The 24,621-nt window shown below is 37.6% G+C and overlaps 1 protein-coding gene across 1 annotated transcript in view; it reads left to right on the top strand.

Annotated features, from left to right (window-relative positions):
* Positions 1–24,621, top strand: part of FANCM (FA complementation group M) — a 57,804-nt gene that overhangs the window by 16,953 nt on the left and 16,230 nt on the right. Inside the window, 12 exon segments of the mRNA XM_008269550.5 lie at positions 228–353; positions 825–911; positions 5,420–5,604; positions 9,148–9,354; positions 9,936–10,149; positions 15,387–15,544; positions 17,835–17,990; positions 18,866–20,702; positions 22,567–22,658; positions 22,737–22,805; positions 23,219–23,347; positions 23,997–24,153. Of these exon segments, the coding sequence (XP_008267772.2) occupies positions 228–353; positions 825–911; positions 5,420–5,604; positions 9,148–9,354; positions 9,936–10,149; positions 15,387–15,544; positions 17,835–17,990; positions 18,866–20,702; positions 22,567–22,658; positions 22,737–22,805; positions 23,219–23,347; positions 23,997–24,153 (3,417 nt within the window).

Here is a 24,621-nt window from a genome sequence, read left to right as displayed (position 1 = left end):
AAATTATGTAACAAATGGCCATGTTTCATTGTTTTTGATAAAATAGAGGAAGAAAAAAAAACCAGTAATTAATACATATTTGGATGTGCAGCTGGAAAAAGTTGCTGCTTTTCATTTTAAATTTGAAGAGCCTGCACTTTTGCTAAAGCTTAATTTTACTTTAATTAGTAATAGATTTTACTAGTTTGCTATTATTTATTTGGGAAACTTTTCTTAATTCCTAAAAGGAATGACTCGGGCAAAAAATGAACTTAGCCGAAACGAGGACTTCATGAAACTCTACAATCATCTAGAGTGCAAGTTTGCACATACGCGTAGTACTTCAGCAGGTCGTATTTCCACTGACCAAAAAGGTGCGATTTTTCATGTAAAATTCTGCATTATTTTTCTTAACAAGGTTAACTTCAAAAATTTTGTTCCATTGATGTATATAACTGTGATTACTAAGGTTTCTGTAGCAACAGACATGTTAATGCTTAAAAATTTTATTCTTCAAAGTTAGGATTAATGTACATTCAACTTTAAAGTTTGTACATTTATAAACTTTATAATGCATGTTAGTAGTTTTTACTACTAGTAGAAATTCTCAAAACTACAAAACACTAATCTCCAGTTTAACTAAATATGTACAGTTTTTCTTTTGCTTTGTTACTGATTCCTATGTACATTCTCTCAGAATGAAATTTTCATCAAAATTCAAAGCTTATTTTACAGTAAGACTTATGTGCTACTAGATGCTACTTACTATTTAAACAAAAAGAAAAAAGTAAAATTTACATATTAATGTAATTGAATATGGAAAATATAAATTTTTTTTTGTGCAGGAGTTACAGGTAAAAATTTTTCCTACAGTCATCCAAAATTAAAGAAATTAGAAGAAGTTGTGATCAAGCACTTCACATCATGGAATGGTAGGTCACATTTAGCAGCATTAAGTCAAGACAATTGTTGTAAGAGCTAACACTTCCATTTATTAGTTGGTGCTAACACTTCTCATGGAGAAGATGGGCTTTATTTATTCTGGATGGTAAATATTAAACTCTAAGAAATTTTGGAAGGGTAATAGGAAGAGGAAAGGTAGGAATAAGAATAATAAGGTAGGCCGGCGCCGCGGCTCAATAGGCTAATCCTCCGCCTAGCGGCGCCGGCACACCGGGTTCTAGTCCCGGTCGGGGCGCCGGATTCTGTCCCGGTTGCCCCTCTTCCAGGCCAGCCCTCTGCTGTGGCCAGGGAGTGCAGTGGAGGATGGCCCAGGTGCTTGGGCCCTGCACCCCATGGGAGACCAGGAAAAGCACCTGGCTCCTGGCTCCTGCCATCGGATCAGCGCGGTGCGCCGGCCGCAGCGCGCCGGCCGCGGCGGCCATTGGAGGGTGAACCAACGGCAAAGGAAGACCTTTCTCTCTGTCTCTCTCTCTCTCACTGTCCACTCTGCCTGTCAAAAAAAATAAATAAATAAATAAATAAAAAATTAAAAAAAAAAAAAAAAAGAATAATAAGGTAGTATTATAATAAAAAGAAAAGTTTGGGGAAATACAGAGGAAGCGGACAGTGAAATAATCTGTGATTTATTCGAAGGAAAAAGAAGAGTAGATAAGGAGTGAGTGAGTCCTGGAGGAGTGCTGTTCCACATAGGGTATTTAGAGAAAGTCTGTTTGTGAAGTGTGATTTAGAAAAAGCCTGCCATCTAATGGAAATGAGAAAAAAAACTGTGGATTTCTGGAGGAGGAATCATTCTAGTTAGAATACCAGATTCAAAGGCTCAGAGTTAGTAGTGTACTTCAGGATCAGTGAACAGAACGATGTGGCTAGAATAATGCGAATGAGGGTAACAGTACTATAGCCAAGAGGTAGCCAGAGGACAGATCATGCAGGGCTTGTAGGCCAAATCAGAACTTTGCTTTGTGGTTTTTTCTTTTTCTTTTTCTGTTTTTTTTTTTTTTTTTTTTTTTTAAGATTTATTTATTTATTTATTTGAAAGAGTTGCACAGAGAGAGAAGGAGAGGCAGAGAGAGCTTCCATCCGCTGGTTCGCTCCCCAGTTGGCTGCAACGCCTGGAGCTGAGCTGATCTGAAGCAAGGAGCCAGGAGCTTCTCCCGGGTCTCCCATGTGGGTGCAGGGACCCAAGCACTGTGGGCCATCTTCTTTTTTTGTTTTTTTTTTTTTTAAGATTTATTTAAAAAAAAAAGATTTTATTTATTTATTTGAGAGGTGGAATTACAGACAGTGAGAGAGAGAGAGAGAGAGAGAAAGGAGAGAAAGGTCTTTCGTCCGTTGGATCACTCTTCAAATGGCCACAACGACTAGAGCTGCACCAATTCGAAGCCAGGAGCCAGATGCCTCCTCCTGGTCTCGCACGTGGGTGTAGGAGCCCAAGGACCTTCCACTGCTTTCCCAGGCTACAGCAGAGAGCTGGATTGGAAGAGGAGCAACCAGGACTAGAACCAGCAACCATATGGGATGCTGGTGCTGCAGGCGGAGGATTAACCTACTGCGCCATTGCACTGGCCCCTATTTTTTTTAATTTATTTAAAAGACAGAGTTACAGAGAGAGGTAGAGACAGAGAAGTCTTCCATCAGCTAGTTCACTCCCCAGATGACTGCAACGTAGGGAGCTGCGACGATCCGAAACCAGGAGCCAGGAGCCAGGAGCTTCTTCCGGTCTCCCGTGCAGGTGCAGGGGCCCAAGGATTTTGGCCGTCTTCTACTGCTTTCCCAAGCCACAGCAGACAGCTGGATCGGAAGTGGAGCAGCTGAAACTCGAACTGGCACTGCAGGCAGTGGCTTCACCTGCTATGCCACGGCACCGGCCCCAAGATTTTTACTTTTTTCTTTATTTTCTTTAAAGATTTAGATTTTTTTTTTAAACTCACCAGAGTTAGAGAGAGAGAGGGATCTTCAATCTGCTGGTTCACTTCTCAGATGGCTGCAACAGCCAGTGCTGGGCCAGGTAGAAGCTGGGAGCCAAGAACTTCATCTAGCTGTCCCACATGGGTGGCAGAGGCCCAGACACTTGGGCCATCTCCTGCTGCTTTTCCCAAGCCATTAGCCGGGAGCTGGATCAGAAGTGGAGCAGCTGGAATGTGAACCCCGCGCCCATATGGGATGCCAGTGTTGCGGGTGGCAGCTTCACCCACTACTGCAAAACTCCAGCCCAGGACTGGTTTTTAATCCATGAATGTGTATGCTGGGTGAAACCATTTTAGAGGCGTTTAGAGCAGTGGAGTAAAATCATCTGACATATTTTACAAGGATCGCCTTGGGGGCCAGCATATAGTGGGTTATAGTAGTGGGTTAAGCCACTGTCTGCAGCACTGGTGTCCCATATTGGCACCAGGTCAAGTCTTGGCTGTGCCACTTCTGATCCAGCTCCTTCTAACAAGCCTCAGAAAGCAGTGGAAAATGGTCCAAGTGCTTGGGACCCTGAACTGACAGGGGAGACCCAGATGAAGCTCCTGGCTTCTGGCTTTGATCCAGCCCAGCCCTGGCCATGTGGCCATTTGGGGAGTGAACCAGTGGATGAAAGATCTCTTTCTTTCTCTGTCTCTCCCTTTCTCTCTGTTATTCTGACTTTCAAATAAATAAATATTTAAAGAATAAACATAAAAAATAATAGATTACCTTGTTAATTTATGGAGAGTAGACAATGACCAATTAGAGGGCTATTATATTAGTCTAGGATGATGGCATGATGGTGGCTAACACCAAATCAGTAGTAGAGGTGCTGAGAAATGGCTAAATTCTAGATATATGTTGAAGATGAACTCAACAATGTTTGTTAAAGTATTAGACAGGGTTTGAGACAAAAAATAAAGACCATATGGTTGTGTATATAGATGTATATGTGTATATGTTTGCAAATAAACATGTGAGCAAAACGAAGATTAATAACAATATAGAATAAGTTGTGAAGTATACATATGTTAATTAGCTTGGATTAACCATTCTTCAATGTATGCACATACCAAACTGTCATGTTTTAGGCCATAAATATATATAATTGTTTTATTTACTCTTTTTTTTTAAACAGAAAAAAAAACAAACTTGTTATGATGCTTTTGAGTAGAGATATTGAATAAGTGAATGTGAATAGATATTGGATAAGTGATATTGTAGATATTGGATAAATGAATGTGAATCATAGAAGAATGGTCTAGGATATTTTTATATATTTACTTATAAATGAATAAATTTGGAGTCATCAGCATAAAGATAACAGTTAAAGTTTCAGGAATGGATATGAACACTAGGAAGATAGTTTAGAGACAGAGGAGAGTCCATACGGAGTCCGGAAGGATAGCAACATGTAGAGTTTAGAGAAGAAAAGCCACCAAGGAGCTTGAGGTAAGTAAAGTGTCAAGAGAAGTGTGGTGAGGTAAACTAAAAAGAGCCCGTTGAATTTGGCACTGTGGAAGTTATTGATGACTTTGGTAGAGAAGGCAGACTGCAGTGAGTGGAAGATGGGCGATACAGTGAAAGCAGCGATTCCTGAGGCGTTAGGCATAGAGGCTTAATGTTGTGATGATTGAAAGAGGTTCATTTAGAATAATTTTACTTGCAGCAGCTGCTTCAAGTTCTATCTTTTACTTAGGATTGTGAATTAACTTTATATGTATCAAGCCATTTAATCCTTATGGTTTTTGTAAAGATTAACTGATTTAATATTTAAAAATGCTTAGGGTACTCCCTGGCACACTACTATAATAGAAACGTAATACAAATCATAGGAAGAGAAAAGAATTGTTAAAGACCCGATGAAGCTTAAAAACAAAAGTAAGCAAATAATAACAATCAAAGCCCCATATAACCTGCAATTAGTAACCACTTACTATATGCAAAGCTATGTATTTCATATTTACTATTTCATTGAATCTTTGAATCAAGTTTATATCAGAAGAAACTAAAGCTTAAAAGAGATTAAGTAATTACCATGGTCACCTACCATCCAGAGGGTAAGTGGCTCATCATGTTCTTAGTGAATTTTGCTGCTTCCTAAGCAGAGGGATGCTGTAATTATCTTCAGACAACTTGAAAATAATATTTGGGGACAAAATGCATGATGTGGATTAAGATAGTGCTTTCAGTGAGCAGAAAGGAAAGGGAAGATTTGTGAAATTTTTAGGAGCTCTACAGGTCTGTGCTTCCAACTGTCTTAGAATAGGCATTAATTCCTTAATTAATGTACTGGTCAAAATGACTTGAGTAATTCTTATTTGATTTGTCTAGGATTTTGTTTTATGACAGCTAATGAGATATAGGGAGCCACAATGATGAGTTATGAAAATAGTAGAAAAATTATGTTAAAAACTCTCAGATTATCTTTGAAAGAGAAATTGTGCGTAACTTCAGGCTTGTCTTTTGAATTAGTTCTTGTCTAAATGCTTTTTAAAAAGTTATAATTAAAACATTTTTTGTTATATAGCTCAAAATACCTCTGAAAAGAAGTGTGATGAGACCAGAGTTATGATCTTCTCCTCATTTCGAGACAGTGTTCAAGAAATTGCAGAAATGCTTTCACAGCATCATCCAATTATTAGAGTAATGACATTTATTGGTCATGCCTCGGGGAAAAGTGTGAAGGGCTTTACCCAGAAGGAGCAACTGGAGGTAATTCTTTGGGGTGATGATGAAATTAAAAGCAAAAATAAACAAAAAAAAAACAGAACATTGATTAGTTTTGTGCTTACGCCTTTTTTTTCTTAGCTTGCTAGCTACTTAAAAAAATGGCTTCTTAAAGATAATTATTTTTGCTTATTCATTTTTTTAAAAGATTTTTTTTTTATTTATTTGAAGGAATTACAGAGAGAGGTAGAGCCAAAGAGAGAGAGGTCTTACATCACTGGTTCACTCCCCAGATGGCCACAACGGCCAGAGCTATGCCGATCCGAAGCCAGGAACCAGGAGCTTCTTCCAGGTCTCCCACGTGGGTTCAGGGGCCCAAGGACTTGGGCCAACCTCCACTGCCATTCCAGGTCATAGCAGAGAGCTAGATGGGAAGAAGAGCAGCCGAGACTAGAACCAGTGCCCATATGGGATGCTGGTGCTTCTGGCCAGAGCATTAACCTGCTGTGCCACAGCGCTGGCCCCTTTAAAGATAATTTTATAGTAATTCAATTAAAAGACAGTCCTATCTTGAAAGAGTACAAAAATGTTTTCTGTGGTTTTGAAACTTTTTTTTTAAGTAATGTAAAATGTAAGAATTAAGCAGAAAGGCTCTGGAATCAGACTGTCTAGATTGGATTACTGTCTCTACCTTTCAACTTTCTTTTACTTCCTGTCCCTCAGTTTTCCTTATCTGTGAACATGTTTCATAAGTCCATTATAAACCTTAAATAAGATCTTATTGCAGAGCTGTCAGTGTTTGCTATTCATCACTTTAATTTATTCTAAATAAATAATGAACTTATTTTTTTCTGTTCTTTAAAAAGCATAATTTTAAAGTATACTCAGAGGAAACCTTGGTGTTATTAAAGAAAGCCCCCTGCTATGAATAAGAGAAGATATCCTAAGTTTTTTAAGGGCTGTGATGTTTTTAGGGGGATTTTAGACTATTGATTTTTATAAATTCTATACAGATTTTTGCAAATTAGCTATTTGGGTCTGCACTTGAATAGTCACTGGCAGTGAGGTATATCTTTGATGCCTAATTCATTTTGGCAGACCCTTTCTGGACTGTTGACATTAGTAGATGAAGAATTCCATTCTTTAAGCACCTTTATAGCAGTCCTCACTACATGCAGAGGAGTCTGCTGAAGGTGACTGGATATGGTGGGGATAGTCTTTCTGAGTCAGGAAATAACATTTTTCCCCCTCTCAAGTCAGGTTATGGACTGAGGGATCTAGTAGGTGACTATTACTACTTGAACATTTAGATATGAATGAAAAATAACCTTGACGGTCATTATTTGAAATATCCACAGTTCCCAGCATGGTCTCTGGCAATTTCAATATTACCTAAAGTCTTTGTTTCCTGAACTTGTCAGGCACTGTAAGAAACCTTATTGGTTTTATTGACTTCACTTTTACTTGTTTATATCAATAATACTTTTATGTAGGCCAAAGGAACAACCTTTTTTATTAATTGCATACGTAATTCCTTTCATGACAGCAATTTTGTTCTGAAATAAGCCTTCAGGCAAATTAGTTGTAATGAAATTATCCATTTCTTTACAAGTAGGAGGTAAAATTAGAAAATGGGGAGCCAGATCCTTTAGGACCCTGAAGGCAACTTTGTGAGAAGTAGTTGAGTTTTGGGTATATTTCGAAGATCAAACTGAGAGGATTTATTGACAAATTTGAATGGGATGTGAAATAAAGGAATGTGGAGTCTGTCTCCAAGGATGACTCGAAGGTTTTTAGACTGGACAAATGAAAGGAGCTGCTAATAATTAAAAAGATCGGTAAGACTGCAAGGAAAGCTGACTTTGGGGAGTATCTGGAAATTGGTTTTGAATAGATTCCTTTTTTTTTTTTTTTTGAGAGAGAAATAGATAGATTGATCAATAAGTTTATCTCCTATCCACTGGTTCACTCCCCAAATGCCTGCAACAGCTGAGGATGGGCCATGCTGAAGCCAGGAGTTGGTAATGCAATCTGGGTCTCAAATGGGTAGCAAGACTCAAAGTACTCAAGCCATCACTTGCTGCCTACCAGGGTGTTAGCAGGAAGCTGCACTGGGAGCAGACCTAGGACTTGAACTCTGATACAGAATATGGGTAACCGAAGCTGTGTCTTAACCACAATACCCAGCACTTGCCCCTGAATGGATTGACTTTGACAAGCTTATTAGATTAAGGCTTGTCAAAATTGATGGAGGACCAATTTATTTCCTCCCACCACATCACAGTTAGACTTTTTTTTTTTTTTTTTTTTTTGACAGGCAGAGTGGACAGTGAGAGAGAGAGACAGAGAGAAAGGTCTTCCTTTACCGTTGGTTCACCCTTCAATGGCCACGGTGGCTGGCCACTGCGGCCGGCGCACCGCGGCTGGTGCACCACGCTGATCCGAAGCCAGGAGCCAGGTGCTTTTCCTGGTCTCCCATGTGGGTGCAGGGCCCAAGCACTTGGGCCATCCTCCACTGCACTCCCAGGCCACAGCAGAGAGCTGGCCTGGAAGAGGGGCAACCGGGACAGAATCTGGCGTCCTGACCAGGACTAGAACCCAGGGTGCTGGCACCACAGGCGGAGGATTAGCCTATTGAGCTGCGGCGCCAGCCCACAGATAGACTTTTGAACAATACAATGAAATGAATTTCAAGAAAAATAAAATGAATGAAGACCAGAGTTCAAGTCAAAAATTTTTATTAGAGTCCACAAACAGAAAATTACTCTGCCAAGTTTCTAAGCCTTTACTCTTAACTTTCTGTACTTACTTTGTTGTTGTTCAGTAATAAATAGTGTATTTGTTTTTCATTTTACTTGGAAGGGGGAGAGAGAGAGAGAAAGAAAGAGAAAGAGAGACCTCGTCTACTAGTTACTCTCCAAATGTCTGTCCTTGATTCAGCTTTTGCTGTTGCATTATGTCATTTAATTACTGTCATCAATACTCTACCATACACAAACTCGCAATATTGATGTTGATAGAGAAAACTGTGACAGTTTATAACTATGTTTATAAGGCTTAAGGAAATTTTTCAAAATGTTTTGTTGACTTTTTCATTAACTCATTCTCATGTTATTGTGGTTTCATTAAACTGATCAAAGAGAAAACCTGAGATGGCAGCATTAAAAGTAAGATGATGAATTCTAGGTTTAATAAAACATTCTTTCTTTAGATATAACTAACTATACACTGTAAAGATGCAATAAATAGGAGTAATTGCTGCAGGCCATTTGCCTTCCCTAAGCCCTTTCAGTGTTGCTAAAATTAGAATCTGAAGTTTTTTTTATTCACCGAGGAGCTATCAAATTGTTGACAAATTATTTTGACATGATAACTAATATTTAAGCTAAGGAATTAGGACTGCCCTTTACATTTTACCATAATCCCTTTTGGTTTATGTCCAATTTGTGACTTTTTTCCTAGTCTATGGTATTCTTGATGCTGATTTTTAATCTGATTTCACCATTTTGGTGTGAGTGGAAAAAAATATGCTTTGATTTACAATTCTCTAACATCTGTATGTAGTTATTTTAAAATCATTTATTTTAGGTAGTCAAACAGTTTCGTGATGGTGGTTACAATACACTGGTTTCTACCTGTGTTGGTGAAGAAGGTTTGGATATAGGAGAAGTTGATCTCATAATATGTTTTGATGCCCAGAAGAGCCCAATTCGTCTTGTACAACGAATGGGTAGAACTGGCCGCAAACGTCAAGGCAGGATTGTTGTTATCCTTGCTGAAGGTCGAGAAGAACGTGTAAGTAGACTTGCAGAAATATGATTTGATACTCGAGGTTTGAGAAATATAGCCCAAAGAAAAATATAAATATTATAGTATTTAAAGTCCAAGTAACTTACAGTTTATATCCCCCATGTATTAGGTTCTTTATCTAAGATTATTTGTATGTATTTATAAAAAGAGAGAGAGATCTGTGGTTCATTCTCCACATGCCCACAAGAGCTAGAGCTGGGCCAGGCCAAAGCCAGGAATTGGAAACTCAATCTGAGTTTCTCAACCACTTGAGGGGTAACATGATGCCTCCCAGGGTACACATTAGCAGGAAGCTGGAATTGGAAGCAGAGATGCACTTGAACCTAGATACTCCCAAAGATGCAGTGTAGTCACCAAGTTAGGCTTTTATAATAATAGATTCTGAAATGATTTTCATCAAAGGTTAATCTTTGGAGTTTAGTGATATGTTTTAAAATTCAAGACAACCAATTCTATTCTGTTGATATTTAAGTGGATCAAGGTTTAATTTTATGTCTCTAATAAACTAAAACTAATGTAATAACTGCTTATTATGGCTAAATGATATTTTGTGTTTGTTTTTGCAGACTTATAATCAGAGTCAGTCCAACAAAAGAAGTATTTACAAAGCTATTTCAGGTAACAGGCAGGTTCTTCGTTTTTACCAAGGAAGTCCAAGAATGGTTCCTGAAGGAATCAACCCAGAATTACACAAAATGTTTATCAAACATGATCTCTATGAACCAGAGAGGCCTTCTCGAAGCATGCAGCGAAAGTCATCTATCTTTTCCAATAGGGATGGTATGTAAAATACTTTGCATTTGACGTATTTTTTGTTCTCTTGTTCTTAGTCTGCAGGTCATATTTTAATATTATATTTATTTTCTTTGAAAAACTTAATGTGCATTCTAGGATGTTATGGACACTCTCTTTGTAAAGGATAGGACATTGTTTTTGTGATGAAATGAAAAGATACTGGCAGGGCAGCACTGTGGTTGAAACTCAGTGTTGATGACAATTAAAGGCCCAAGAACCCTGTCCACAAAGCACAGAAAAGAAAGCAAGCAATTTCATTACTGAGTAAGCATTAAACCAAATTGCATTATGCATTGTTGACAATTTACAAATACAAAGACAGAAATAGTTGATTACATATATATGCAAGTGGTTACATCCCTTTACATATATGTTCTTTAGAATAACAGTAATTCTGTTTTACATTCTTTCATCATCCATTTAAATTTATGTATCCTTGAGATTGCCATTTTTGTTAGCTAGTTGCCATTATCCAAGGGAATGGTAAAACTTCTCATTTCTATATAAGCAGATACTGACAGCTCTTGAGAAAAGGATCTAGGCTAATTTCCCTTAATGCTGGGGATTTAGAAATACTATCTTTCTTGATGTTTACATTTCAAAGATATAATTGCTAAATCCTTTAGAAAAAACATTTCTGGTTAGAAAGCAAAGAAGGAAGGATTTACAAACATTTATGTGTCCCTAGAAATGCTATAAGAAAGATAAGGGGAAAAAGCCCCTTTCTCTTTTCACAAAGAAGGGGAAAAAATACACACATACATGCATTCTTTAAACCAGATAGTGGCAAAATTAGACATAGTTATTGGTGATGTTGATACTAAATAAGGAAAAAGTACTTTTGTGCTAGGAGCATGGTGAGTAATGGGAGTGTTCCTAGCTTAAGAACTGCAGAGACTTTGTTGACAACAGGAAAATATCTTGAGGGGCCGGCACTGTGGTGCAGTGGATTAAAGCCCTGGCCTGAAGTGCCAGCATCCCATATGGGCTCCAGTTCTAGTCCTGGCTGCTCCTCTTCTGATCCAGCTCTCTGCTATGGCCTGGGATAGCAGTAGAAGGTGGCCCAAGTCCTTGGGCCCCTGTACCTGGAAGAAGCTCCTGGCTCCTGGCTTCGGATCAGTGCAGCTCCGGCCGTTGTGGCCATCTAGGGAGTGAGCCAGTAGATGGAAGACCTCTCTCTCTGTCTTTACCTCTCTCTGTAACTCTGTCTTCTAAATAAATAAAATAAATCTTAAAAAAATATATATCTTGAAATATTTACACTATAAAAATTAAAAACAAAAAAATTTGTTTAACTTAATCTTCAAGGAAAACTTTTAAAGGATAAAAAACAAGCAGCTCATAGTTACTTGGAAGAAACCTTGAGGTCATCTGGTTCAGTTACCTGTCAAGGTGGTAATGCTCTGGCAGCATTCCTGATAAACACATATCCAGTCCAAACTTGTTATGTTTATCTTTGTTAAAATTGTCTTCCTTGATGTGTCAAACATTCCTATATAGCAGAAGATTCCTGCTTATGTTTAAAAATCTGTTTCTTTGTACCTTTTCCCTGTTGATTTAGTTTTGTCTTCTAGATAAAAAGTATAGTTTCCCACAGAAAGACAGATGTCACTTGATCTTATGCATAGGTGGAATCTTAGAAAGTTGATCTGATGGAAGTACCAAGAGTAGAGTAGTGGTTAGCAGAGCCTGAAAAGGCTAATGGGCAGGAGGGAATGGTCTGAGGTTGGTCAGTGGGTATATAGTTACTTAGGAATAAATTCTGGTGTTCTGTTAGATAGTAGGGTGACTATAGATAATATTAATCAGCAGTTATCCCTTAGATATTGTGGAAGATTAGTTCTAGGACCCTCTATGGATACTAAAATCTGCAAATGTTCAAGTCCCTTATTTGAAATGGTGTAGTATTTGCATATAACCTATCCACAGATTATTTTTAATACCTAATACAGTATAAGTGCTTTGTAAACATTTGTTTTATCCCATTGTTTAGGGAATAATGATAAGAAAAAAGTTTGTACAGATTCAGTACAGTTGTAATTTTTTTTTCTGAATGTTTTCCATTTGAAGTTGGTTGAATCCACAGATAAGAGGGGGCCAACTGTATTGTATATATCAAAGTATCTAGAAGAAGGAATTTTGACTGTTTTTAACACAAAGAAGTGATAATTGTTTGAGTTGATCCATGTGCTAGTTACCTAAAAGTTAAGAAAAAAAAGAATAATTTTTATCCTTGGCTTATGTGTGTAGTGGTTCTTTATAATTGTATATCTGAAAACTATACTTTCAAATTTATCCTACTATTAGTCCATTTGTTTTCATACTGAAGTTTCAGAGTCCATACACTCCTCTTTTCCTGCTTTGAATGTATTCAGATTTGTTAATATTCTTCCCCTTAACTCAGACATCAATCAGTTCTTCTTCTTTATGCCCAAAAAACCTAATACAAATCCACTTAAAAGGAATATAATTGTCTTTACAAGATTTTGCCAAATATGTGGGTAAAATGAAAACATAATGTATCTTTTGAATTTGTTGAATTAATAATAGCTTCAAAACTTGACTGGATAAGTTACTTTTAGTACTTTTTAAAATAAATGCTAATTAACTTTTTTTTTTTTAAAAAAGATTTATTTATTTACTTGAAAGAGTTACAGTACAGAGAGAGGAGAAGCAGAGGGAGACGGAGAGAGAGAGGTCTTCCATCCGCGTGTTCACTACCCAGTTGACTGCAATGGCTGGAGCTGTACCCATCCAAAGCCAGGAGCCAGGAGCTTCTTCCTGGTCTCTCACATGGGTGCAAGCACCCAAAAACTTGGGCCATCTTCTACTGCTTTCCCAGGCCATAGCAGAGAGCTGGATTGGAAGAGGAGCAGCTGGGAATTGAACCAGCTCCTATATGGGACGCCAACGCTGCAGGCGGAGGCTTTAGCCCACTACAGCACACAGCCGGCCCCAAACACCATATTTACAGATGTCAAGATATCAGAGAAAAGAAGCTCTTTTTTTAAAAAAAAATTATTTATTTGAAAATAGAGTTAGAGTGGGAGAAACAGAGATCTTCCATCTGCTTGTTCATTCCCCAAATGGCTGCAACAGCTGTGATTGGGCCAGGCTGAAGCCAGGAGCCAGGAGAATCATCTTATCATCTTGATCTCTTATGTCAGGGTAGGGATCCAAGCACTTGGGCCATCTTTAATTGCTTTCCCAGGCCATTAGCAGGGAGCTGAATCATAAGTGGAGCAGCCAGGATTTGAACTGGTGCACAGATTGGAGGCTGGCACTGAAGACGGCAGCTTAACCTGTTGTGCCACAATGCCAGCCCCAAGAGAAGCCAATTTTTTTTTTTTTTAAGATTTATTTATTTATTTGAAAGACAGAGTTATAGAGAAGCAGAAAGAGAGAGAGAAGTCTTCCATCTTCTGGTTCAAACCCCAGATGGGCACAACAGCCAGAGTTGGGCCGATCCGAAACCAGGAGTCTGGACCTTCTTCCACTTTTCCCACACCAGTGCGGGGTCCCAAGGACTTGAGCCATCTTCTACTGCTTTACTAGGCCATAGCAGCGATCTGGATCAGTAGTGGAGCGTATGGGACAGAAACTGGCACCCATATGGGATGCCGGTACTGCAGGTGGCAACTTTACCTGCTGTGCCACAGCGCCGGCCCCATTAATGCCTATTCCAAGACAGTTGGAAGCACAGACCCGTAGAGCACTATGCCACAGTGCCTGCCCTGAGAAGCTGTTTTAATAAAAGGTGAAAGATTTATACCATCTGAAGAGAAACCACAGTATCCGAGAAGCTATTTTTAAAAGGCTTCTTGCACAGTATTTGAGAATGCAAGAAATAAAAGTTTCCTGATTGCTAATCAGTATCCTTTTATATTTTCCCCCTGCATCTGTATCAAGCCAGAGTTGCTGATTTATACTATTTATCTTTCTACTTCGGTGATGATTTTCCTTTAGAGTGATAATATAAGGCAAAAAGAGTTCATTTACCATATCTATATGCTAACTGCTTCCTTTCCTGACCCCCATATAAACGTAAAACTAAAAATTATTCTTTTTCAGTCTTGAACTCCCCCCATCCCCCAGTCAAGCTTCAGATAGCTGTTCTAACACTGTTACCTGACTCTGTTTCATGCCAGATCTTAGGCAATAAAATGGAGAGAGTCTAAAAGAAGCCAAGACTGAGAGCCTAGCTATCTGGCTGTGTTCTGTGAATGAAATCTTTGAAATCTGTGAAAGTTAGCTCCCAGACAGAAGGATACTTTCACAGAGATGAGAAAGAAGTTTAAGAGATGTGTCAAGAAGGAAGTGAGAAACAGAATGGTTTTATATGAAGAATGCTAGTTTAAGAAATAGGATTATTGGGCCGGCGCCGCAGCTCACTAGGCTAATCCTCCGCCTTGCAGCGCCGGCACACCGGGTTCTAGTCCCGGTTGGGGCGCCAGATTCTGTCCCAGTTGCCCCTCTTCCAGGCCAACTCTCTGCTGTGGCCCGGGAGTGCAGTGGAGGATGGCCCAAGTCCTTGGGCCCTGCACCCCATGGGAGACCAGGAGAAGCACTTGGCTCCTGGCTTCGGATCAGCGCAATGCGCCAGCCGCATTGCACCGGCCGCGGCGGCCATTGGAGGGTGGACCAACGGCAAAAGGAAGACCTTTCTCTCTCTCTCTCTCTCTCTCTCTCTCACTCTCACTCTCACTCTCACTCTCCACTCTGCCTGTCCAAAAAAAAAAAAAAGGATTATTGGGGCCGGCGTTGTGGCGCAGCGGGTTAACGCCCTGGGCTGAACCACTGGCATCCCATATGGGCGCCAGTTCTAGTCCAGGCTGCTCCTCTTCAGTCCAGCTCTCTGCTGTGGCCTGCGAAAGCAGTGGAAGATGGCCCAAGTCCTTGGGTCCCTGCACCTCCGTGGGAGACCCGGAAGAAGATCCTGGCTTCGGATCAGCTCCGGCTGTTGTGGCCAACTGGAGAGTGGACCAGTGGATGGAAGACCTCTCTCTCTATCTCTACCTCTCTCTGTAACCCTCTCTCTGTAACTCTGTCTTTCAAGTAAATAAAATAAATCTTAAAAAAAAAAAAAAGGATTATTGGTTTAGCAGGGTTGAGTAGGCATAAATAAGTATAATTTGGAGTTGGTATTGTGAATTGTGTATTTGCCTTAAGAGATTTTTGTTTAACTTCATTTCACTGTTTTTTTTTTCTTCCCAACTTAACAGGAACGAGGCAAAGTAACTTAAAGAAAGATTGGTTGTTATCTGAAGAAGAATTCAAATTATGGAACAGACTCTATAGATTAAGGGATAGTGATAAAATTAAAGAGATAAGATTACCTGAAGTTCAGTTTCTATCTTTACAAAATAAGGAGGACAGACCAGTAAGTTGAACATGCTTTCAGGTATTCTGTATAATAGTTATGTAAAACTTTGGGAGTAATAAAAGATGTCTGTGACTGTATTGTCAACTTACTTTAAAAATTTAAAAATGTAATCAATTTAAAGAAGAATCATTAAGTTATAACACCTAATTTTCTTATTTTTTGTATATAGATACTTTTACATAAGTTCTTTTTTCATTACTCTCTACTACATAAACATTTTTAATATAAGCATAATCTTATAGTTATCACATTACAATATAATGTAGTTTGCTTGGCTGTTTCCCTATTGGGTTTGTCCTTTCAATATTTTACCAACATAAATTATACTGTGATGAGCATCTTTGTATAAATTGGTTTTTATTTTTTGTTTCTGAAATTATATTTAAAACTTTAAATTGGGTATTATTGTTTAAATAAAAATGAGAAATTTTTCTCTCATAGTTCTGGGAAGTCCAAGATCAAGGCACTGGCAGATGCAGTGTCTGGTGAGGACCTGCTTTCTCATTTGTAGATGCTAGCTTCTTGTTGTGTCCTCAAATGGCAAAGCAATGAGCTGGTTCTCTAGGCACTAATCCCAACCATGAATGCGCTAGCCTTATGACCTTCTCTCTCAGAAACCCCACCTCTTAAAATTATCATGTTTTGCCCACACCGTGGCTCACTAGGCTAATCCTCCACCTGCGGCACTGGCACCCCAGTTTCTAGTCCTGGTTGGGGTGCCGGTTCTGTCCCGGTTGCTCCTCTTCCAGTCCAACTCTCTACTGTGGCCCCGGGAGTGCAGTGGAGGATGGCCCAAGTGCTTGGGCCCTGCACCCACATGGGAGACCAGGAGGAAACACCTGGCTTCTGGCTTTGGATTGGCGCAGTGCACCGGCTGTAGCGGCCATTTAGGAGGTGAACCAATGGAAGGAAGACCTTTCTCTCTGTTTCTCTCACTGTCTAACTCTGCCTGTCAAAAAAAAAAAATTATCATGCTTGAGGATTAAAAAAATTTTTTTTTAAGATTTATGTATTTATTTTAAGGGCAGAGTTAGAGAAATGCAAGGCAGAGAGAGAGGTCTTCCATCCTCTGGTTCACTCCCCAGATGGCCATGGTGGCCCCACCCAGCAGCCGGAGCTGCAAGGATCCTAGAGCTTCTTCTGGGTCACCCACATGGGTGCAGGGGCACAAGGACTTGAGCCATCTTCCACTGCTTTCCCAGGCCATAGTGAAGAGCTGGATCAGAAGTGGAGCAGCCGGGATACGAACCAGTATCCATATGGGATGCCAGCACTGCAGGTGTCAGCTTTACCAGCTATGCCACAGTGCCCACCCCTTGAGGATTTCAACATAGGCATTTGGGGAAACAGAAGCATGTAGAACATAGCACCTTAACACAGCAGGCCCACATTCATTGATCTTGAATGTGTTTCTCTAAGAACCCAAAGTGACCTACCAGGACTATGCTTTTTTTCTTTAACGTAGAAGTAGAAGATACAAATGATGGTCTTTTACTTCAGAGGGAGTGTCTAGCAGGCCTGTGACAATTGGTTCCCAGACAACTTTACTAATGGCCTAGGCCTTTGAGCATCACAGGTTTTATTTCCCCAAATCTGGAATGCATAAGTCTTACCAAGGTCTCTAGTGTAGCAGCCACCTCTCTTGTCTCATCATCGTGATGTCTTTGATATAAATGACCAAAGACTGGAGGTTGCTCATTTTTTTTAATATGAACAAATTGTTGGTGAACTTAATGAAAGTCACAAACTGGTCAAGGATTGTATATGTGCCTGGAGAGCTGGAAAAACAACCCCAGAGATTTATAGATCTTACACCATATAGCTATCAGCATTCTGATTGTTTTCAGTGATACAGAGAATGAGAAATAGCAGCAAGCTTAAATAGTTAGGATCAGTATCACTCAATGATTATGAGTGCTTCCTTATTAGACTATAGGTTATAAATCTAGAAAAATAATAGTTTTGAAACCGAATACATTTTCCTAAATATTTGCTGTTAACATGGAACTGTGTGAATGAGAATATGGTCAAGTTGTAACTACTTAACAGTATTTTTAACTCTACAATGCATCTTTGTATTTTGAATGTATTTGCATTTTAAAATACATCTTTGTACTTTCTGAAAGCATTTTTTTTCTCTTGAGATTTTTAGTTGAGAGTATCTTAATGAATTAAAATTACTTATTGTAGACTGATTATCTATACGCTTTTTTTTAAGATCAATTGTGAAACCTGAGTATGTATCTCTGATGTTACTTTTTACTTTTTTTAAAAATCATTAATCAAGATTCAAGAACCAACCAATGGAATCCATCACCTGTCTCTCTGTGAATGGAGAGTGTGGCAAGACCATCCTTTTCCTACATATCAAGTAGACCATTCAGATCGATGCCACCATTTTGTAAGCATTATGCAAATGATTGAAGGAATGAGACATGAAGAGGTAAGGCTTTATTGTAACTTTCTCTTGTTCGTATGATGATAAAATTGAAATACTTAACCTTTATTTTGCTTACTTTGAGGTTTTATTATAAAAGTGTTGATTACCAATAATAATAGCTGGGAGTATTTTTATTTTTCTATAAAGCTTCTTGTACTTTAAATAAGGAACTAGTTTTCTGCCTTCAGAGAGAAAATAGGCTTTATTAATTAGAAGAAGACTGTCACTTGTAAATATTGTTAGGGCAGAGTAAAATCATAATCTACTTAATGCTTTGTGCAAACTAGTTAGTTTAAGTTTTTTTAAGATTTATTTGATTTATTTTGAAAGAGCTAGAGAGAGAGAGGAAGAGACAGAAAGATCTTTCATCTGCTTGTTCACTCCCTAGATGGATGCCAGAAGATCTCTCTGTCTTTGTCTCTCTCCCTTCTTTGTGAAACTCTGCCTTTCAAATAAAAGAAACAAGATAGAATAAATTTAACATGTATATGTGTTTTGCATGAAAATATATTCAATTCTTAAATATCTACTTTTAGGAAATTAGAATAATTGTTGAGTTAAATGTTAGAGGTTTAAAATCTCAGTATTTGTATTTTTATGTAATTTTTTTTTCCCTATTGATTGTTGTCATGGGTCATCTGTGTGTTAAGTACTAAGGATACAAAAAATTGATTAAAGATAACAGTATCACAGTAGTAACATTTAAAATTTTGTTTGACTTATCAGAATAACTTTAAGGTATAAAAGAAAATTGAATAATGCAACATTTTATTCTTTGTATAATGTTTATAAAGTATTTCAATATAGGATGAAGCTCTTCTCTTAAAATTTTTTTCTGTTTTGTTTCCCTTTGACTTTTTCATTTTGCTCATCTGCAGGGAGAATGCAGTTATGAATTGGATATTAAATCATATTTACATATGGAAGATGTTATTTCAACATCTAGTGCTCCCAGGAATGAATACAATAATCTTGCCAGAGGCACCTTTACTACTCACAAGAAATCTACAAAGAGTATAAATCAGGACAGTTCATTGTCAATGACAGAATTTGATGAAGAGTGTGCTGACATTTTTAAACAAACTTATATCAAACATACTAAAACTGCTTCTCTGAAGAAAAAAGCTCCTAAAGAAGTAAAAAAAGATCAGTCCTATAAAGAAAATCATGATGTTATGGATTCTTTAGCTACAGACAGAAATTCTATTGAAAAGAATTTTCAGTTAGACCTAGCAAATGAGAAAAGGACATCAGATACAGATAAAGTGACTGCCACATGTACTGTTAATGAAAATGTGATTAATCAGCCTTATGAATCATTAACAGAGGGTCAGTTATTGAATAAATCTCCTAGTTCACTTGCTAGAAATGTTTTAGATTCTGGTTATAACAGTTTCAGTGATGAGAAATCTGTTTTATCTAACTTGATTCTTCCATATGAAGAATTTTATATAGCTAAAACAGATGATCAATTTTGTAATTATCATTCATTGACAAAAGAGATACTAGTTAAAGTAGAGAGATTTTTATCTAATTCTCCTCCACCTGTGAGTGGACTCGCAGACTTGGAATCTGAAATTGCTAAGGGCTTTGATAAACCCACTTGTTTGATGTCAAATTCAACTGTGAATTCTCAACAGAATTCAGAATTGAATTCACATAAACTTATTAATCATCCTTCAGAAAAAAATTGCCTTTATGGTACAATAAATGATAAGATTTCTGATGAGCCTTTCCTGTGTGACTGTGATGATAAAGTAAATAAAGATATTCAGAATAGAAGTTTAGTGCATAAAAGTAATGTTCAAATACACACAGAACTGGCAAAGAATTTAGTTAAAGAAAACAATCATGATGTTGATAACAGTGACCTCTCAATATTTTTCACTGATCATGATGAGAGTTTACTGTTATTTGAAGATGTTGATAAAGAGTTTAATGATATAAGTGTTTCTCCCCTGAAGAGTAAATGCAAATCTATTTGTAGGTCAGACAGAACTACTATAAATGAAATCGCTCCAGTTTCTCAGTTCCTAATTTCTGATGAACTTCTGTTAGACAATGATTCTGAACCCCAAGACCAAATCATCCGTAATACTACCAATTGGGAATCTCATGAAGATTTGAAAGATGTACAGGAGGAAAAAGTGAAGAGTGATGAATATGCTTTTGATTATTCTAGGGAATTATTTTCTGTTACCTTTGATTTAGGATTTTGTAGTCCAGATTCTGATGATGAAATATTAGAACATGTATCAGATACAAATAACAGTAGACTTCTAGATGAATCTGAAGCATATTTAGATGTTAGGGAAAAAAGCAATGCAAATTATGTTTCAAGTCAATCAAAAGGTTATGCTGAAAATTTTACAAGTGAAATTATTCCTTTTCCATCAAGTGAAGATATACAGAGTCCAAATTTTGAAAGTTTTCCAATGAGTGCAGCAGAAAATAAAGAATCTATCTCTCCTGGGTTTTCTCAGTTTTCTTTGCCAGCGGGAAAAAAAGTTATGAGTACACCACTTTCTGAATCAAAGACATTGAACTCATTTTCTAAGATAAGAAAGGAAATGCATGATTCTAATAAGGAAAAAGTAAATTTACAAAGTTTCAGAGGAACCTTGAATTCAACTTTAGATGATTTAGAATTCTCTCTAGAAAAGACTAAAAGCAGTGATCAAATCTATCTGCAAGAAATCTGTCATTCTACTGAAGGTAAGATTTCATAATTATAAAATCCCTAACTCCACGGAGAATAATTACTCTAGAACTATTTCTATAATTTTTCCAAATGTTTTTTTCTCAGCATATGATGCAATACACAAACACAAATACTGTATAATAGATGTGTATTTATGTGTATTTTTCTTAGGATGATGCTCACTGATGTAAGATGTGTTTTTTTCCTACATATTATGCTATGCATGTGACAGGAAATGTGTTATGCTAGATGCTGTGAAATATATGAAGTATTAAGATTTGGCCCTAGTCCTGGTTGTGGAACACAAGTTGTGTGACATATAGATTTGAAAAGATGCCAGTAAAATGTGGAAATGACTACCAAATAAATAAGATAATATAGGGTATTTAGGAGATTCAGAGGATGATGAATAAGATTAGATTGGAAAGTCTTCGTGTATGATGTAGATTTTCTTTTTGACTTTTCAGGAATATTTATGATTTGGATACATTGACAATAATAGAATTTCTAACTTAGAGAAACTGTGAGATACATATTATTTTAAGTCACTGATTTGGAATGGGGGAGGGGATAATCTGTTACACAAAAACTGATAACTAACAGAAATCCACAAAGTAAGTTTTTCTTCACATTCTGTATTATTAAAGCATCTGGCCGGCGCCGCGGCTCACTAGGCTAATCCTCCGCCTGCTGCGCCGGCACCCTGGGTCCCAGTTGGGGCGCCGGATTCTGTCCCGGTTGTCCCTCTTCCAGGCCAGCTCTCTGCTGTGGCCAGGGAGTGCAGTGGAGGATGGCCCAAGTACTTGGGCCCTGCACCCGCATGGGAGACCAGGAGAAGCACCTGGCTCCTGACTTTGGATCAGTGCAATGCGCCTGCCGCAGCATGCTGGCCGCGGCAGCCATTGGAGGATGAACCAACAGCAAAGGAAGACCTTTCTCTCTCTCTCTCTCTCTCTCTCTCTCTCTCACTCTCTCACTGTCCACTCTGCCTGTCAAAAAAAAAAAAAATTTAAAAAAAGGCATCTACCTGGGTCTGGGGCTGTGGTACAGTGAGTTAAGCCGCTGTCTGCAGGGTCAGCATACCATATAGGTCCCAGTTCATGTCTCAGCTGCTCCACTTCCAATCCAGCTCCCTACTAAGGGTCTGGGAAAAGCATTGGAAGATGGCCCAAGTGCTTGGGACCCTGCCACCCATGTTGGAGACCTGGATGAAGCTCCTGGCTCTTGGCTTTGGCCTGGCCTAGCTGCAACTCTTATAGTCATCTGGGGAATGAACCAGTGGGTGGAAAATCTCTGTCTCTGTGTCTCTCTTTCCCTCTCTCTGTTAACTTTCTAAATAAATGAATCTTGAAAAAAATTGGTTTTGAAGAAAATAACCAGCACTTCAATATGAGATGCAGGCATTGTAAACAATGGTTTAACTTCTATCTCACAATACCAGCCCGATCAGAAGCAATTTTTATTGTAGCCATCAATAAAATAGATTATTAAGATTGGGTAGGGGGCTGGCGTTGTGGCATGACAGTTTAAGCTACCACCTGCAATGCTGGCATCCCTTATAGGTGCCAGTTTGAGTCCCAGCTGCTCCACTTCCAATCCAGTTCCCTGCTAATGAGCCTAGGAAAGCAGGGGAATATGGCCCAAGTCCTTGGGCTTCTGCAAACCATGGGAGACCTGGATGGTGCTCCTGACTCCTGGCTTTAGCCTGGCCCAGTTGCGGCCATTTGGGGAGTGAATCAGTGGATGGAAGATTGATCAATCTCTGTCCCCCTCTGTCTGTAACTCTGCCTTTCAAATAAATAAAATAAATCTTAAAAAAAAAAAGATTGGCTAAACTTAAATTTATTGACCAGGTTCATTTTTTTCGATCAATTATAGATGGACAATTATCTACAAGTAATGAAAGTGAAGATGATATTTTCCTAAGAAAAAGTAAAAAGCCAAAAAAAAATGTTTTAAAATCTCCTGAGGTAAGTCTTTCCATAATTATAATAATATAATTATATCTAAGACTGTTACCTATTTATCAACTTATTTATTTTATGTAGGATCAAAAAAATAATGAAGATGATTCTCCAATTTGTGCTGTGAAACGGTGCAGGGTTCCTATAAACAGAGTAAGTAACAGATAATATACAGTAATCCAAATTCTCTTGTGGTAAATATTACAAGAAAAATATGTGCATAGTTTATCCTATGTGATAGGAATTTCTATCTTCCCTTAGTTTTCAGAAATAAAATCACTGTGGAGTGTTCTCAGTGTGACTGTATTTGATATGACATTAAATAGAATGAATATATATATTAGTAAAACTTATGTTACTTAATTTGGTATTATCCAGCTGATTAGTTTTTAAGTATTAAATATTTATCACATAGTTGTGAGTTGTGAAAGCAATTTATTTGTCTAAGAAGGAGATATTAGGCCAAATATTTAAAATGAAAATAAAATAATAACCCTTGGGAAATTCACTGATAAAACAATCCAGTTATATTTTTCTAATATAAGAATTTTGTGCAATTATTGTAGCTAGAATTATCATCTAGTGATGAGAGTGAGAATTTTCAGAAACCACATCCACAGTCAGAAGACTTCATGGGTCATCACAGGAATGCCAGAAGAGGTTTCAAGGTGAAAAAGAAGCAGAGGAACCTCAAGGTAGGTGTTTTGTTTGTTTGTTTCTTCATTTTATATATAATATATTTTATATTGAAGATCACTAGTTTTTACATCAAGTAGATTTCTCTGTATATTTTCTCAAAAGAGAAGTTTTTGAAAGTATTTTTACACCAGCTTTATTTTTTTACCTGAATTAAAATTTTTAAAATGTGATATTTTCATTTCTCTTTGTGTTTTGATACTTTACCTTGCAATGTTGTATTAAGTGTACTGAGAATTTGTGGGTCAAACTGACAAAAATATGGAGGCAGAACCCTAAGTTTTAGAGTATTTGCTCTATAATTATTGTACTGTTTTATCCCTGTCTAATATTCAAATAGTTGGAAAAGAATTCTCAGCGCATTTTTGCTTCTGGACATTGCTGTGGTGTGATATTTTTATGGACAAAATTTAATTAGCTGGAAGATTTTCTGATTATTAAGAAACATTTAGCCAGCTGATCTGCTGATTTTATCTTACTTGGAGCTATCAGGAGAAATGTTTTAAAAAGTAAATTTTGATTTCTGCAGTTTTCTATCTTATTTTTGATCTTAAAAGCATTTTTAAGAAATCTGTTTTCCACAACTTTTTCAATTCTGAATGAAAATGATTTTCTCAAGGAATCCTCATGTTTTCCATTTTGTTTTAGCATATAGCTAGGAAGTTTTTAGATGATGAAGCAGAAGTGTCTGAAGAAAATGCAGAATGTGTTTCATCAGATGAAAATGATGAGTCAGAAAATGAGCAGGATTCCTCATTACTTGACTTCTTAAATGATGAGACTCAACTTTCACAAGCTGTAAATGGTAAATGTTATAAATGATGCCTTTAGAAGTTTTTTCAATGTTTTTAAGTTTTAAAACTTAAATGTTTTACTTCAGTGTTTTAATGTGGATATACTTAAATAATCAGTTTTTGAAGAAACTAGACTTTAAGGCAATTGAATTTGGTATATACAAAATATTTATTCATTTTCATTTAAATTCTGTAATACTTTATTTTAGACTTGTTTGTTTATAGGTTTATGCTAATTTGAATATTTCTATCCAGATTGATTTGGGTAGCTCAATTCCAAATGTTCATTTAATAAGTGTTAGGGCCTACTCTGTTCCCAGTACTATGTAAGGCACTTGAGAAAGGTATATTAGTGAAGAAATATACAAAAAAATACCTCCTTAAGAAACTTAGATTCTTAAGTAGGAAGTAGGCTGACACATAACTAAGTTATTTAGTATACTGTAAGATGGAAAATTTATGGAAAATGAAAAAAATGG

Source organism: Oryctolagus cuniculus, chromosome 12 (assembly GCF_051225735.1).
Source record: "Oryctolagus cuniculus isolate XC-2025 breed Fujian yellow rabbit chromosome 12, ASM5122573v1, whole genome shotgun sequence".
Taxonomy (NCBI): Eukaryota; Metazoa; Chordata; class Mammalia; order Lagomorpha; family Leporidae; genus Oryctolagus; species Oryctolagus cuniculus.
This window is presented reverse-complemented; position numbering and strand designations above follow the sequence as displayed.